The 15,846-nt window shown below is 42.8% G+C and overlaps 2 protein-coding genes across 2 annotated transcripts; both read right to left on the bottom strand.

Moving 5' to 3' along the window:
• Positions 1-404: 404 nt before the first annotated feature.
• LOC123347423 (olfactory receptor 14A16-like) lies at positions 405-4,903 on the bottom strand. The gene is made up of 2 exons (XM_044984840.1): positions 4,870-4,903; positions 405-1,358 (listed from the first exon to the last, which is right to left on the bottom strand). Exon 2 carries the CDS (start codon positions 1,350-1,352, stop codon positions 405-407), a length of 948 nt encoding a protein of 315 aa, XP_044840775.1. The 5' UTR covers positions 1,353-1,358; positions 4,870-4,903.
• A 7,718-nt stretch (positions 4,904-12,621) lies between these two features.
• On the bottom strand, positions 12,622-14,615 carry LOC123347422 (olfactory receptor 14A16-like). Its single transcript, XM_044984839.1, has 2 exons — positions 14,248-14,615; positions 12,622-13,234 (listed from the first exon to the last, which is right to left on the bottom strand). The coding sequence occupies exons 1-2, from the start codon at positions 14,613-14,615 to the stop codon at positions 12,622-12,624; spliced, it is 981 nt and encodes a 326-aa protein (XP_044840774.1).
• Between the last annotated feature and the right edge of the window lie 1,231 nt (positions 14,616-15,846).

The following is a 15,846-nucleotide window of genomic DNA, read 5'->3' as shown; positions in this document are numbered from 1 at the left end:
CTGAAGTTCATAACACTTCAGATGGTTCACATCCCATCTCCTCCCTGATGAGGATATGTACAAACACAGCCCAAAATAATATACAAACTTTGAATTAGCACAATGGACTCCAAAGACTTTAAAACTTAATCCAATTAGGTTTTTTCAAGGATGTTGCAGGGACTTACCATATCTGTCCCATGCACAATGCTTAAAGACCACTTAGAAACACATAATTGACTTGGCCTGTAGTGAAGCCTCCCGGAACTGTGTTCTGCTTACATGAGATTTCATAATGCACCCATCATCACAGTACCTTAGTGCTACCCTCTAGGGCATTAATGAATCTCACTGCAGGTAACTGGAATCCTCCTGTTCATTTAGGAATATGAACCCCTGGAATGGGGAGAGAATATTAACCTATATTAAGAGGTAAAAAGGCTCTTCGTGAAGAACATCTTGCTTAAAATTTTGCCCAGAGCTTCTTTTATCTCCTGGTTTCTCAGGCTGTAAATGAGTGGATTTATTATTGGGGAAACCACAGTATACAACACAGCAGCTAACATGCCCTGATATGGGGAAGATGCTGATCCCGGCCTTAGGTACGTATATATGCCAGTGCTGATAAACAGTGAAAACACAACTAGGTGTGGCAGACAAGTGGAGAATGCTTTATACCTGCCCTGTGCAGAAGGGATTCTTAGCACAGCAGAAAAGATGTGAATGTAGGACACAAATATTGAAATGAAGAAGAATAAACCCACCAAAGCACTTAATATAATAACCACAATTTCATTAGCCCTTGTATCAACACAAGAGAGTTTCAGTAGCTGTGGGATATCGCAGAAGAACTGATCAACAACATTGGACCCACAGAAAGGTAATAGGAAGGTATTAGCAGTGTGGCACAATGAATAGATACAGCTGCTGATCCAGGAACCAGCTGCCATCTGTGCACATGCCCCTCTGGTCATGATGACCCTGTAACGCAAAGGATGGCAGATTGCAACGTAGCGGTCGTATGCCATTGCAGTGAGAAGGGTCACCTCTGCAAAGGCAAAGGTGATGCCAAAATAGAGTTGGGCAGCACAGCCAAAGAAAGAGATCAGCCTAGTGTTGTTTAAGGAGTTCACCATGGACTTGGGGACAGTGACAGAAATGTAGCAGACATCTAGGAAGGACAAGTTGCCCAGGAAGAAGTACATGGGGGTGTGAAGGTGGTGGTCAATGGCTATGGCTGTGATGATGAGAAGATTGCCCACCAGGGCTGCCAGGTAAATCACTAGAAACACCAAGAAATGTAAAATCTGCAACTCCCGAACATCAGAGAATCCCTGGAGAAGGAACTCGGTCACAGTGCTTTGGTTGACCATTTCCTGCTGTGTGGAGAGAAATTCAACAGTAAAAACCAGGGTGAGGGTAGAAAAGAAGAAAAGAGGACAATATATGTGCTTATTCTTCTGTAGAAAAAAATCTGGTTCCTAGAACTAATGTGGAGGGTTTCCTTCTTCTCTAAGGTCAGAGAGATCCAAGAAGAAAGTACTAGCGACAAATTATTCTCAATGAAACTTTTATTCAGATACTTTTTGTGTATTTAATGTTCATGATATGTCCTAGAGCAGCTTGCAATTTTCCCAAACTTATTTGCTCTTCAAAATGCTTCAGCCTCATTTACAGCTAGAGAAACCCGTTGGGTCAAATTCTCTGCTACTGTAAATTTTTACCTTCTATAAAACTGTGTCAGCTTACATCAGCAGAGAATTTATCTGGCTGTTTTCAATATTTATTTTTGTAACTTCACCAGGCAATATCAATGTTACTTTTTAAACATTAGTATTACCGATTTATATTTTCACAGTTGCAAAAATGTATGAGTTTTAAGCATTTTTCCCTTGCATTTTATCTATTTAAATTTTCACGGTTGTGGGAAATTATCGGGAGGGTATCATACAATGGGGGGACAGACAATGCTTATTTAATTACACTGAGATTCAAAAAATTGAAGGTTTGTAACCATTAAAATACAAATTGTTAACATCATGTCAAAATATACAAATTAACTAGCTTTTAATTAAAACTCTACTAAGTTCTCAAGTAGCATTTTTCTTATTTTGCCTAGCTCTACCTTTTGATTGTTATCAATGGAAATATGTTTTGTTGGTTTGTGTGTGTATGGTAAAATTAATATTTTCGGATATTTACCAGGAAATCTCTAACTCCTCCAAGCCTGCTTATAATTCAATACAGAGGACATGGGGAAAAAAGAATCATAATTTTTATATACAGTACACGTGGAACCACATTTCTTTATAATTCTCCGTTCATTGAGATCTGGAAAGGAATACTGTCCTGTGATTGTGCCATCAATGACACCCATGAAAGAGAATTGGCATGAGAATTGGCTCTTGTAGATGCAATTTCTGTTGAATTGGAGCTCCTAATCAATTTGTGCTTTAAGATTTACTGTAAATGAAAACTGGAATTGTTCTGTCAGACTTGTGAATTGAATAATCTCTCATTCTGTTCCCTGCTCAGCACCTGGACACTTAGGCTGAGATTTTTTAAAGCTGCCTAAGGGACCTTGATGCCCATTTCCCATTAAATGAGTGGGAGCTGGATGTGCAAATCCTTTAGGCATCCTTGAACATTTTAGCCTTAATCCCGAGGAAGAATTTACTGATTTACTGAATCTGTCAAACGAGGATAACTTTTCTATCCTTCCCCTCCCATTCATCAGCCCCCTATCCAGCCATCTTCACCTGTCCGCATCCTTAACAACTTCAACTGGGGTTTTCAAAGTTGCCTAAGAGAGTTAGGGACTCAACTCCCCTTGACTTCAAGGTGTTTAACTCCCTGTGTCTCTTTGGAATGTCTTTCATGAAATGTTTAATGCTTTCTTTCTTTATTTTTCCAATACGTATCACATCCAAACACTTCCTATTCCATAAACCACCAAGATAGGAGCTCCTTATCCTGTGCTAGAAAATGACATGCCCAGATATAAGAAACCGTCTTTCCTCTGCCAAGAAAAATACAATGCACTTGTTATTCTCTGGTAAAATTGCACAGTCAATGCACATGTATTTACAATGTTATTCGGTGTTTGTCTATACTGCCAAAGAGCACCCATTAGCTGCGAGTCTCAGAGCCTACGTCAACTGACTTGGGCTCGTACCACTGGCTAAAAAGAGCAGTGTAGACATTCCTGGATGGCCTGGAGGACCAATTATAAAACCCAGTGAAGTGAAAGGTTCTCAGAGCCCGGCTCCAGCCTGAACGGGAATGGCTGCACTGCTATTTTTAGCCCCATAGCCTGAGACTCATGAGCCTGAATCAGTTGACTGAATCTTTGAAGCTTGCTGCTGTGGGATTTTTTTTTCTTCTTTTGCTGTATAGACATACTCCTGGTCTCCAAAAAAGCCAGTGCTGGTTTTGGTGGAATAAACATAAGAAAAAGGTGGTGGTGATACGAGTCCCATTCTATCTAACTCCATGGGGCACCTGGAACACAACACCCAGTGCTAGGCATCAAAAAGAAAAAAATAATGATAAATGAAGGCAGAAGTGGGGACGAACATAGTTTTTATAAGTTGGAGGGACTTAATTGTGAGGAAAGTTTATTCTATCATAGAATCATAGGACTGGAAGGGACCTTGAGAAGTCTTCTAGTCCAGTCCCCTGCACTCATGGCAGGACTAAGTATTATCTAGACCATCCCTGACAGGTGTTTGTCTAACCTGCTCTTAAAAATCTCCAATGATGGAGATTCCACAACCTCCCTAGGCAATTTATTCCAGTGCTTAACCACCCTGACAATTAGGAAGTTTTTTCCTAATGTCCAACCTAAACCTCCCTTGCTGCAATTTAAGTCCTTTGCTTCTTGTCCTATCCTCAGAGGTTGTAGAAGAACAATTTTTCACTCTCCTCCTTGTAACAACCTTTTATGTACTTGAAGACTGTTATCATGTCCCCTTTCAGTCTTTTCTCCAGACTAAACAAACCCAGTTTTTTAAATTTTCCCTCATAGGTCATGTTTTCTAGGCCTTTAATCGTTTTTTGTTGCTCTTCTCTGGACTTTCTCCAATTTGTCCACATCTTTCCTGAAATGTGGTGCCCAGAACTGGACACAATAGTCCAGTTGAGGCCTAGTAAGCTCAGAGTAGAGTGGAAGAATTACTTCTCATGTCTTGCTTATAACACTCCCGCTAATACATACCAGAATGATGATCGCTTTTTTTGCAACAGCGTTACACTGTTGACTCATATTTAGCTTGTGGTCCACCATGACCCCCAATTCCCTTTCCGCAGTACTCCTTCCTAGGCAGTCATTTCCCATTTTGTATGTGTGCAATTGATTGTTCTTTCCTAAGTGGAATACTTTGCATTTCCCCTTGTTGAATTTCATCCTATTTACTTCAGACCATTTCTCCAATTTGTCCAGATAATTTTGAATTTTCATCCTCTTCTCCACTTGCAAATCTTCCCAGCTTTGTCTCATCCACAAAATTTATAAGTGTACTCTCTAGGCCATTTATAAATCACCCATCCTTCCATCCATCCATCAATCCCCATAAGAAGCTATCTATATAGGAATCCATCCATAGGTATATACCTATAAAGTAATCCATCCATCGCCATAATTATCTATCTATCTATCTATCTATCTATCTATCTATCTATCTATCTATCCTGCTTTGACTTTTACATAACACAACACCATCTTCTTGAATCATACAGCAGAGGACATCAACATATACCTTGGTAAATTATTCCACTAAAAGAATTTTGATAGAATGACAGAACTGGATGTCAGTGCAGAAATAAATTCAAGATTTACATTGGCTGGTGCTGAAATCAGAATCATGTTAAGTTACGTGCTAGGAAGCTTACCTGCTGGAATCCCAAGCTGAGGTGCCCGTATTCTTTAAGATGGTATAAAACTGTAAAATGAAAATATGACACTGAAATACATGCATTCCTATATCTTCCTGCCCTCCTAAGTCTGCGGCCAAAGAATTACTGATAACTGGAAAAGGGAGAAAGAACAGGAGTACTTGTGGCACCTTAGAGACTAACAAATTTATTCAGCATAAGCTGAAATAAACAGAGATAAACACCTACAAGATCTCTATCAAGCATTCTTAAAACTACAATACCCATCTGCTGAAGTGAAAAAACAGATTGACAGAGCCAGAAGAGTACCCAGAAGCCACCTACTACAGGACAGGCCCAACAAAGAAAATAACAGAACACCACTAGCCGTCACCTTCAGCCCCCAACTAAAACCTCCCCAGCGCATCATCAAAGATCTACAAGCTATCCTGGAAAACAATCCCTCACTATCAAAGATCTTGGGAGACAGGCCCGTCCTCGCTTACAGACAGCCCCCCAACCTGAAGCAAATACTCACCAGCAACCGCACACCATACAACATAAACACTAACCCAGGAATCTATCCTTGCAACAAAGCCCGATGCCAGCTCTGTCCACATATCTATTCAAGTGACACCATCATAGGACCTAATCACATCAGCCACGCCATCAGGGGCTCGTTCACCTGCACGTCTACCAACATGATATATGCCATCATGTGCCAGCAATGCCCTTCTGCCATGTACCAAACCGGACAGTCTCTACGCAAAAGAATAAATGGACACAAATCTGACATCAGGAATCATAACATTCAAAAACCAGTGGGAGAACACTTCAACCTCTCTAACCACTCAGTGACAGACTCGAAGGTGGCAATTTTGCAACAAAAAAACTTCAAAAACAGACTCCAAAGAAAGACTGCTGAACTTGAATTAATATGCAAATTAGATATAATTAACTTAGGTTTAAACAGAGACTGGGAATGGTTGGGTCATTACACTAATTGAATCTATTTCCCCATGTTAAGTTCTCCTCACACCTTCTATGGGTCATCTCGATTATCACTTCAAAGGTTTTTTTTTTCCTCCTGCTGATGACAGTTCATCTCAATTGATTGCACTCTTCCAGTTGGTATGCATACTTCCACCTTTTCATGTTCTCTGTATGTATAAATATCTCCTGTCTGTGTGTTCCATTCTATGCATCCGAAGAAGTGAGCTGTTGCCCACAAAAGCTTATGCTGAAATAAATTTGTTAGTCTCTAAGGTGCTACAAGTACTCCTGTTCTTTTTGCGGATACAGACTAACACGGCTGCTACTCTGAAACCTGGGAAAGGGAGACTGACTCTTAATGCAGCCGCTTAGAATTGGTTAATAATGTTGATTCTAGTTCACCTGTTTCTCAATCAAAGCAAGCAATTCCCACCCTACCAGTGCTCTGGAGTCACCATCAGGTATCATGAAAATATATTAAGACAAGATCTGCTTTTGATATGGTGGGTAGCCAAGCCGAACCTTCCTAACAGTGAGCCACTGATGCCTTGCTAAGGAGATTTATCCAGCCAATTTCTCTGATGTGTACCAGGGCTGTGATTCCCTGGAGGCCTGCAGAGCTCAGAAACAAGGACACAGGAGGAATCTGCCTTGTAATCAAGAATAAAAACAATTAGATAACTAGGACTGGTCCCAAAAAATTCAAATTAAACCTTTTCTTGTTGGAAAATAAGGCAGCATTGCCAGTGCCAAATGTTCAAAAATGTCTCCTCCCAAAAGTATTCACATTGGCTTAAAAATCATATCTATCTATCTATCTATTCTAAGGCCAGAAAGGACCATTGTGATCACAGGTCACAGAATATAAGGGGTCTATTCCCTTTCTCTGGGCCAGCTTTGTTGCAGATGGAGTCAATGGTAAAACTCTCTTTGATTTGAATGTTAATTAGATTGGGTCCTGAGTTCTCTATACACAATATAGGTAGGCCTGTATTATATGGGAGGTGTGTCTACTTGATGTAATGGTTCCTTCTGGCCTTACAATTTACAAATCTAGGAACAGCCGGTGCAGAGGCTTCCCCACAATACAGCATGATGGCTCCTGAGTGTGTCCAGAGTGAGACAAGTAACAGCAGCATCACTGCCTAATGTTGTAGGTCATGGATGTGGTTAGATGTTAATAGATGTTTGTCTGTGTGTGTGTTTTTGGCTGCATGTGAGGGTCACCAGTCTGATTAGATGTTAATAGATGTTTGGCTGCATGTGTGTGTTTCCTTTGTGTGTCCCCACAGCCCAGTGCAAACAGCTGGCATGTCAGACCTTGAGTGAACCACCTAATGACCACAAGATCCGTTAAGGGACAAAGGCATTAAGCCAGGTTTATTGTCAACAAAGCACAGTACTAGCATTCAGCGGAATCCACTGGACCACTAATACATGTATACTCGTAACAACAGTGAACGGTGGGACATTCCATTCCTCCCTAAGGCCAAACAAAGATACTCTCTGTCATAACTATAAAGGGAAGGGAACAGCCCTCCTGTGTACAATACTATAAAATCCCTCCTGGCCAGAGACACCAAAATCCTTTTACCCGTAAAGGATTAAGAAGCTCAGGTAACCTGGCTGACACCTGACCCAAAGGACCAATAAGGGAACAAGATACTTTCAAATCTTGGTGGGGGGAAGGCTTTTGTTTATGCTCTTTGTTTTGGGGGTGGTTCGCTTTTGGGACTAAGAGGGACAGGACATCAATCCATGCTCTCCAAATCTTTCTGAACCAGTCTCTCATATTTCAAACTTGTAAGTAACAGCCAGGCAAGGCGTGTTAGGTTTAACTTTGTTTTCTCAACTTGTAAATGTTCCTTTTTGCTGAGAGGATTTTACCTCTGTTTGCTGTAACTTTGAACCTAAGGCTAGAGAGGGTTCCTCTGGGCTCTATGAATCTGATTACCCTGTAAAGTTATTTTCCATCCTGATTTTACAGAGATGATTTTTACCTTTCTTTCTTTAATTAAAAGCCTTCTTTTTAGGAACCTGATTGATTTTTCCTTGTTTTAAGATCCAAGGGGATTGGATCTGGACTCACCAAGAATTGGCGGGGGAAAGGAGAGGGGATGGTTAAATTCTCCTTGTGTTAAGATCCAAGGGGTTGGATCGGTGTTCACCAGGAACTTGGTGAAGAAGTCTCTCAAGATTATCCAGGGAAGGGAGTTAGTATTTGGGAGTGGTGGCAGCAAAACCAGATCTAAGCTGGTAGTTAAGCTTAGAGGTGTTCATGCAGGTCCCCACATCTGTACCCTAAAGTTAAAAGTGGGGAAGGAACCTTGACACGCTCTCTGAAATACATCTTTATATCCCGATACAAACATGATAGTACTGCCCCTGTGACATAATTACTGTAGCTACTTCCCCCTAACATGCCTAGTTATTATTCATTGTCTTGTACATGTTGATTTAATTAAAACATTTTTATTACATACTGTTATCCTGACCTTATCTTTCAGGAGGGGTCAGTGTGTTCCTGTTATCCTTGGGGAATGTTTTTGTACCATCCTTAATATCGGAATGTTCTGGTACCACTTCATATCAAAATCTGTTTGCATAAGTTCTCTGTGACTAACACTTCATAGAATATGTATTTCTGCAATATTAGCCTGGTTCTTTCCAGATTCTGTGAGCAGGTCCCTGCTATATAAGAAAAAGACCCAAAAATCAGGACTGTCCACTTCTGGAGGTCATTTAATAGTGGTGTGCAACTGCTGTCCGGGAGCGTGCAAGATCGATGCACACATTAGCATGACCAGGGACAGCTGCCGGTGAGCCTGGTCCCTGGTCCAGTGGCCCGTGCTGGGGGCAGTACAGCCACGCCGGAGGAGCTGCCTGGGCTAGGCGCTGGCTCCTGCGAGTGGTCTGATATGCTGCTGCAGTTTCCAGTCCGGTCCGACCCTGGTGCTGTTGCTCATTGTTGCTAGAGCCCTGCAGCGCTGCAGAGTTCCACTTTATATCTGTGGATATCCACACGCATGGATATACATTTTGTATCTGTGCACAGCTCTAAGTGCAGATCATCTGAAACCAATGGACCAGATCCCCAGCTTGGGTAAAGCAATGTAGATCCACTGAAATCAGGCGACTTCCCCAGATCTCCAGTATCATTCCACTGAAGTCAGTGAGGCCAGTGGTATAAAATGGATTTATGGAGATTTAAGGAATTTGAGAACATGGCCCATTCTGATGACACAAATCCCAGACGAACGACGGATGAGACACAGCTAAGAATCTTACAGAACTTTCTTCATTAGAAGCTGAAGTAGAGAGAACTGCACCACACAGTACAAGATAAAGGGTGCATGTGACTCCACAGTTTGCACGATCAGGAATACATTACTCTGCAGCCTAGCCTAATCAGAGGTCAGGCAGCAGAACAGAGCATGGGTGATGGCAGTGTCTCCATCCAAATGTAGGGATGCTGGGGGAACTGCAGTGCACTGCCAAAGCTACAGCACCCACCCCAGGGTGGGAAATAGGGTGACCAGACAGCAAATGTGAAAAATCGGGATGGGGGTAGGGGGTAATAGGAGCCTATATAAGAAAAAGACCCCAAAATCAGGACTGTCCCTATAAAATCGGGACATCTGGCCACCCGAGTGGGAAATGTCCTTGTAAAGTGTACGACAGCTGCTTGGGAGATGACAAAGGTACCTACAGACAGGAAGGAGGTGAGACTTCTTCCCACAGTTTCTGACTCCCTGATGTCCTGCAGAGAGGTAAAGGACCCTGAGCTGGGTGGGAGAGGAAATCTGCTCTCCTTGCCTGAGTGTGTGGGGAACAACAGGCCACCTCAGTGGAGTGGGGAATCAATATCCCTGCTGCTTGCCTCAGTTCAGGCTATCGGAGTTCCTGGGCCCCGACTGCCAGGGAGGTGGGGCAGAGAGAGGAATTTAGCCTATGGGGAGGTTTGAATAATCTCCTTTGCTAAACCCCTCTGCTGTTACAAGCAGTGCATTGTGGAGAGCCACTTCACAGGGAAGCATCCCAGCCTTATTTCTGCTTTTGGTTGAAATAATTGCTGTGTGTAATATTTCCAGGGTGGGGAGAAGTTCAACTCATTTAGGGGCAGCCATGCCCCTGGGGGACAGTAGGACACCATACACAAGCCTTCAAACTGGATGGGAGATGGGAGCAGGAGGATCAGGTTGCATGTTTACACTCAAAGGTTTTGAAGTGAGAAGGGGTCATGAAGTCTTCTCCCCATAAGCACTAGAGAGAAAAATTAAAGACGGTGGCTGTCAAACGATGCTGTACGGGTTTCTGCTGTCTGGTGGACTGCTAGTAGAATGTATATTATCAGAATAGTTTAAATGTTACATAGTGGAAGGTCATGGCAAAAAAGCCCTCCAGGGAATAATCCTGTCCAAAAAATCAATCAATGGGTTAACTAAGGTGCTTGTCATCAGCCTAGTTTCAGTAATTCTTTACAGGATAGATATATGTCACAGTTTAGGGTAATTGACTCTGTATTCCCCCTTCACAGTTCCTTGATGGCAGCCACTCCCAGCTCCTAGCCATCATCTCTCAAGCAGACACTCTCTCTCCCTCCTGACTGGAGTTTTTCCAGGCTGCACAGCTCCTTGCCTACATAGTGACAGTCCCAGAAAACTGAAACTGGCCAGCGTCTGGACTTTGATTTTTGTTTTAAGGCTGTGAACAGTACCATAGCCTACAGTTATAAGTTACCACCAAGTCTTTCTGAGCAAGCACATTTATTCTTAAGGTGAAAGCATTGCAGATAAAACATTTAAAAAACAATGAAAGAATTTACACACATGCTAAAAACCTTAGCAAAGCTGATCCCACCTTTGCCTCAGGCTCTTGTAGGGATGAGTCCTTCAAACCCACAGCTGATTTTTCCCTTTGGTTACATGTTCATAATTGTCTCAGATTCAGAACCACCAGGAATAGTTCATTCTTTTCTTTAGACAGCCTTGGCTTTTAAACTAAGTGTCATGTAACAGGTGATCAACAAACAATGGTCCCCTCTTGAGGGTGTACATACATAAGAACATAAGAATGGACTTACTGGGTCAGACAAATGGTCCATCTAGTCCAGTGGCCAATGCCAGGACATTCAGAGGGAATGAGCAAAACAAGCAATCATTGAGTGATCTATCTCCTGTCACCCATTCCCAGCTTCTGACAAACAGAGGCAAGGGACACCATCCTTGCCCATCCTGGCTAATAGACCTTGATGGACCTATCCTCTAGTTCTTTTTTAAATGCTGTTATAGTCTTGGCCATCACAGTATCCTCTGGCAAGGAGTTCCACAGGTTGTCTGTGCATTGTGTGAAGAAATACTTCATTTATTATTGTTTAAAACCTACTGCCTCTTACTTCATTTGGTGACCCCCTAGTTCTTTGTTATGAGAAGGCGTAAATAACACTTCCTTATTTTCTTGCTCAACAACAGGCATGATTTAATAGACCTCTATCATATCCCTCCTTAGTTATCTCTTTTCCAAGCTGAGAAGTCCCAGTCTTATTAATCTCTCCTCCTACAGAAACTGTTCCATACTCCTAATCTTTTTTCTTTTCCTTTTCTGTATATTTCCAATTCCAATATATCTTTTTAAGATGGGGTGACCACATCTGCACGCAGTATTTAAGATATTGACCTACCATGGATTTATGTAGAGGAAATATGATATTTTCTGTCTTTTCATCTATTACTTTCGTAAATATTCTCAACATTCTTTTAGCTTTTTTTGACTGCTGCTGCATATTGAGTGGATATTTTCTGAGATCTATTCACAATGACTCTGAGATCTTGAGTAGCAACAGCTAATTTTGACTCGATCATTTTACTTGGTATTCTGTTTTCCAATGTGCATTACTTTGTATTTGCATGTGTAGCTTGAAAAGGCTGGGTTTTTGCATAAGCAGAGATAGGAATTTGTATTCACCTTGCTCTAGAAATTCCCTCAGCAAACCACTTGACACTGTTTGTCCCAAAGTCCATTTTTGTCTGGCTCATTGTTCACTAGAGTCCTTTGAAATTCATAACTCTTCCCAGGGCTCACATCTCATCTCCTTGCTAGCTAGGATACATACAAATATAAGACAAACTTTGCATTCATTACAATGGACTCCAAAGTTTTTAAAAAATAATCCTGTCCGTTTTTTTTCCCCAGGGATATTCCGGGACTTGCCATATCTGTCCCACGCACCATGTTTAAACACTGCTTAGAGACACATTACTGATTTGACCATGTAGTGAAAACTCTCAGAATTGTGTTCTGCAGTACATGAGTTTTCATAATACACCCACCGTCATAGTATCTTAGCACTGTCCTGTAATGCAGAGATTCTAAAACGTCATTGCACCACGACCCCCTTACGACAACATTTACTACACAACCCCAGAGAGGGGAACGAAGCCTGAGCCTGCCCGAGCCCCTCCACCCACGGCAGGGAGGCCAAAGCCCAAGGGCTTCAGCCCCAGTCAGGGACCTATAACCTGAGCCCCTCTGCCCACAGCTTCTACTGCAGCCTCGGGCGGTGCAGCTTGGGCTTCAGCCCTGAGTCCCAGCAAGTCTAAGTCAGACCTAGTGACCCCATTAAACTGGGATCACAACCCACTTTAGAATCCCGACCCACTGTTTGAAAACCACTGCAATAGTGAATTTATGAGCATCTCTGCAGCTAAAAGGAATCCCCCCATTCATTTATGAATATGAGAACCTGGAGTGGGGAGGGAATAGTAACCTATATACATATTAAGAAGTAAAAATGCTCTTGGTGAAAAATATCTGGCTTGAAATTTTGCCCAGAGCTTCTTTTATCTCCTTGTTTCTCAGGCTGTAAATGAGTGGATTTATTACTGGGGTAACTACAGAATATAACATAGTAGCCAGCATGCCCTGATACGGGGAAGATTCTGATCCCGGCCTTAGGTACGTATATATGCCAGTGCTGATAAACAACGGAAACACAACTAGGTGTGGCAGACAAGTGGAGAAGGCTTTATACCTGCCCTGTGCAGAGGGGATTCTCAACACAACAGAAAGGATGTGAATATAGGACACCAATATGGAAATTAAGAAAAATAAACCCACAACAGCACTACATAGAATATCTACTATTTCATTAGCACTTGTATCAGCACAAGAGATTTTCAGGAGCTGCGGGATATTGCAGAAGAACTGATCAACAACATTGGACCCACAGAAAGGTAATAGGAAGGTATTAGTAGTGTGGAGCAATGAATAGATACAGCTGCTGATCCAGGAAACAGCTGCCATCTGTGCACATGCCCCTCTGGTCATGATGACCCTGTAACGCAAAGGATGGCAGATTGCAACTGTCGGAGTTTTCGCTTCACAGGGTACTCTGGGCGTCTTCCGATAACAATCATTCACACTGGTGTACACACACACACACCAAGGCCTCTTTTTTTCCCCTTTTTAACCTTTTTATCTCTTTTTAAATTTTTTTCCTTTTTTTTTTTTAACCACGATGCATCTTTACCTGGTCCGGACCAATACCATGAGGCGATATGACAACCCCTCTTGAGGCGGTAAAAACCCCTCAGCACCGGTGCATTCTAATGCATTTACCTATGCATTACCTTATGCATTTACCTATGCATTTACCTTGTGGCCAACTCAGCAGTTCCCAGTACTGCTATAAACTAACCTTATTGGGGCCTCTCCACAATACCACTCTGCATCTGATCCTGCTGCACAGTCAATAAGTTCAAATGACGTGAGCCCAACAGATACAGACGTCCCCACAGACAGTCCTTCTCCGATACCCCAATAGAGATTTCAAAAGGTCTCTTACCTCTTTTGTGGCGCCATGGGGTTCGAAGGGGAACAATCCGTAATAGCCATCTGTGGGTCCGTGGGCGTTGCCATCCCGGACGAGCCCCCAAATTGTCGGAGAAAAACTCAGTTCTCACTTTTTGTTTGGCTGCAGGAAAATCAAATACTTTATTATTTCTCCAGTAATTACAATGGAGGGAGAGAGTGCCATAGGACACAGGGTCGCCCCAGTCCTGGACAGGTCTCTCTCAATTAGTAAACAATTACAGCAAGCATTTATACCTTTGTTACAGACAATAACTAACAATAATACAGACAGTAAAGAGAAACAATTGCATTTGCTTATACATAAGACTTTCTGCTATCTTATTTGTCTCACTACTAGAAAAAGCAAGCCTGCATATTTGGTTATCATTGCAAGGTCGTAATAACTTTTTAAACAGTTCGTTCGTCTGTCTCACATTATCTTGCTTCTACAAATCTCACGTCATTAGGGTCACAGCTAGCCTAACTCATGCTAACTAACTGACATGCATTAAGATCCCTTCAAATCCTTGTTAATTATTTCCCTGCTTCCACACTACGTAGCGATCATATACCATCGCTGCAAGAAGGACCAACTCTGAAAAGGCAAAGAAGATACCAAAATAGACTTGGGCAACACAGCCAGAAAAAGAGATCAGTCTGGTGTTGGTTAGGGAGTTCACCATGCACTTGGGAACGGTGACGGAGATGTAACAGACATTTAGGAAGGACAAGTTGCCCAGGAAGAAGTACATGGGGCTGTGAAGATGGTGATCAATGGCTACGGCTGTGATGATGAGAAGATTGCCCATTACGGCTGCCAGGTAGATCACCAGGAATACCACAAAATGCAAAATCTGCAGCTCCCGAACATCAGAGAATCCCTGGAGAAGGAACTCGGTCACGGTGCTTTGGTTGGACATTTCCTGCTGTGTGGAGAGAAATGCAAAATAAAACCAGGGTGAGGGTAGAAAAGAAGAAAAGTGAACAATATATGTGTTATATCCTTGGGGCAGCCGGTGTAGGAAGCAATCACTTGAGGCCAGAGAGCAGGCAGCTAACCAAAACCTCCATTTTATTTACATATATACAGAGAGCACCTCAGCCGGTTGAAACCGGTTGAGCTAACCCATAATAATCTAACTCAGTTGCCATAGCAACAAAACCATGACAACCAAATACACAACATATTCCTCCCCCCCTAATAAGAACATCCCCTAAATAAAACACACACTAGACTAGAGAAGGAGGGTAGACTGCCTCCATTCCCGGCTAAACCCTGGGGATTATTTTGCCCCATAACCGTGGGTTCGCCCTAGCTAAAGGTCCAGCTGATGAGGAGGCCTTCTGTCTCTAGGTGGATTACGGTGAACTACTGGTGTTATTGCACCCGAAAGCACTAGGGGTTCAGGATCCGCAGCACGAACAGGTGAGGAGGTGGTATCAGCTCGTGCTGGGCAAAGGGGTATCTCAGCCGCCGGCAGTAATGGAGGAGAACAGTCAGAAACAGGTGACTCGTGATTCGATCCCTCACCAGAAGAGGTGAAGTCAGACCCCTCAACTGCAGATGGGTCCTGAGGACTGGCATGACCTGGCAACAGCTGATCTACATGTCGCCGCCAGGTAAGATTCCCTGCAGTCCGGACTGTGTAGGAAACAGGTCCTGTTTGAGTGATGACTGTGGCCGGAACCCATTTAGCTCTGGAAGTATAATTCCGAGCCAAAACTGGCTGTCCCGGGCTAAAGGTTCGGTCTTTTGCTCTGGGTGCCCGTCTGATGACTTGATATTGCTGCTGATGTTGCACAATTTGTCGGGGTTCAGAAGGTTTCAGCAGATCAAAGCAAGTGCGCAGCTGTCGTCCCATCATTAGAAAGGCCGGAGATGCGTGGGTCGTAGCATGAGGTGTGTTTCTGTAGGAAAGTAAAAAGGTATCCAGACGCTTTTGAATGGAGTGTTGTCCCCTTGCTGATTTCAAAGCGTTTTTCATTGTCTGCACAAATCTTTCAGCTAATCCGTTGGTGGACGGATGATATGGTGCTGACGTGATGTGGTGTATCCCATTTGCTTTCATAAAATTTTGAAACTCCTGAGAAACGAACTGCGGTCCGTTGTCGCTCACAAGTTGTTCTGGCAGACCAAAACGACTAAAGAGT

Source organism: Mauremys mutica, chromosome 13, assembly GCF_020497125.1.
Source record: "Mauremys mutica isolate MM-2020 ecotype Southern chromosome 13, ASM2049712v1, whole genome shotgun sequence".
Lineage (NCBI taxonomy): Eukaryota > Metazoa > Chordata > Testudines > Geoemydidae > Mauremys > Mauremys mutica.
Note: the sequence above shows the minus strand (reverse complement) of the source record. Positions and strands in the feature narration are given on the sequence as shown.

Excerpts from the sequence above, each read along its gene's own strand:
- LOC123347423 (XM_044984840.1), bottom strand. The coding sequence starts at position 1,352 with ATGGTCAACCAAAGCACTGTGACCGAGTTCCTTCTCCAGGGATTCTCT.
- LOC123347422 (XM_044984839.1), bottom strand. The coding sequence starts at position 14,615 with ATGTCCAACCAAAGCACCGTGACCGAGTTCCTTCTCCAGGGATTCTCT. Across the intron at positions 13,235-14,247 it reads GTATATGATCGCTACGTAGT|AGTACCCTGTGAAGCGAAAA; the intron begins GTGGAAGCAGGG and ends GAAGACGCCCAG.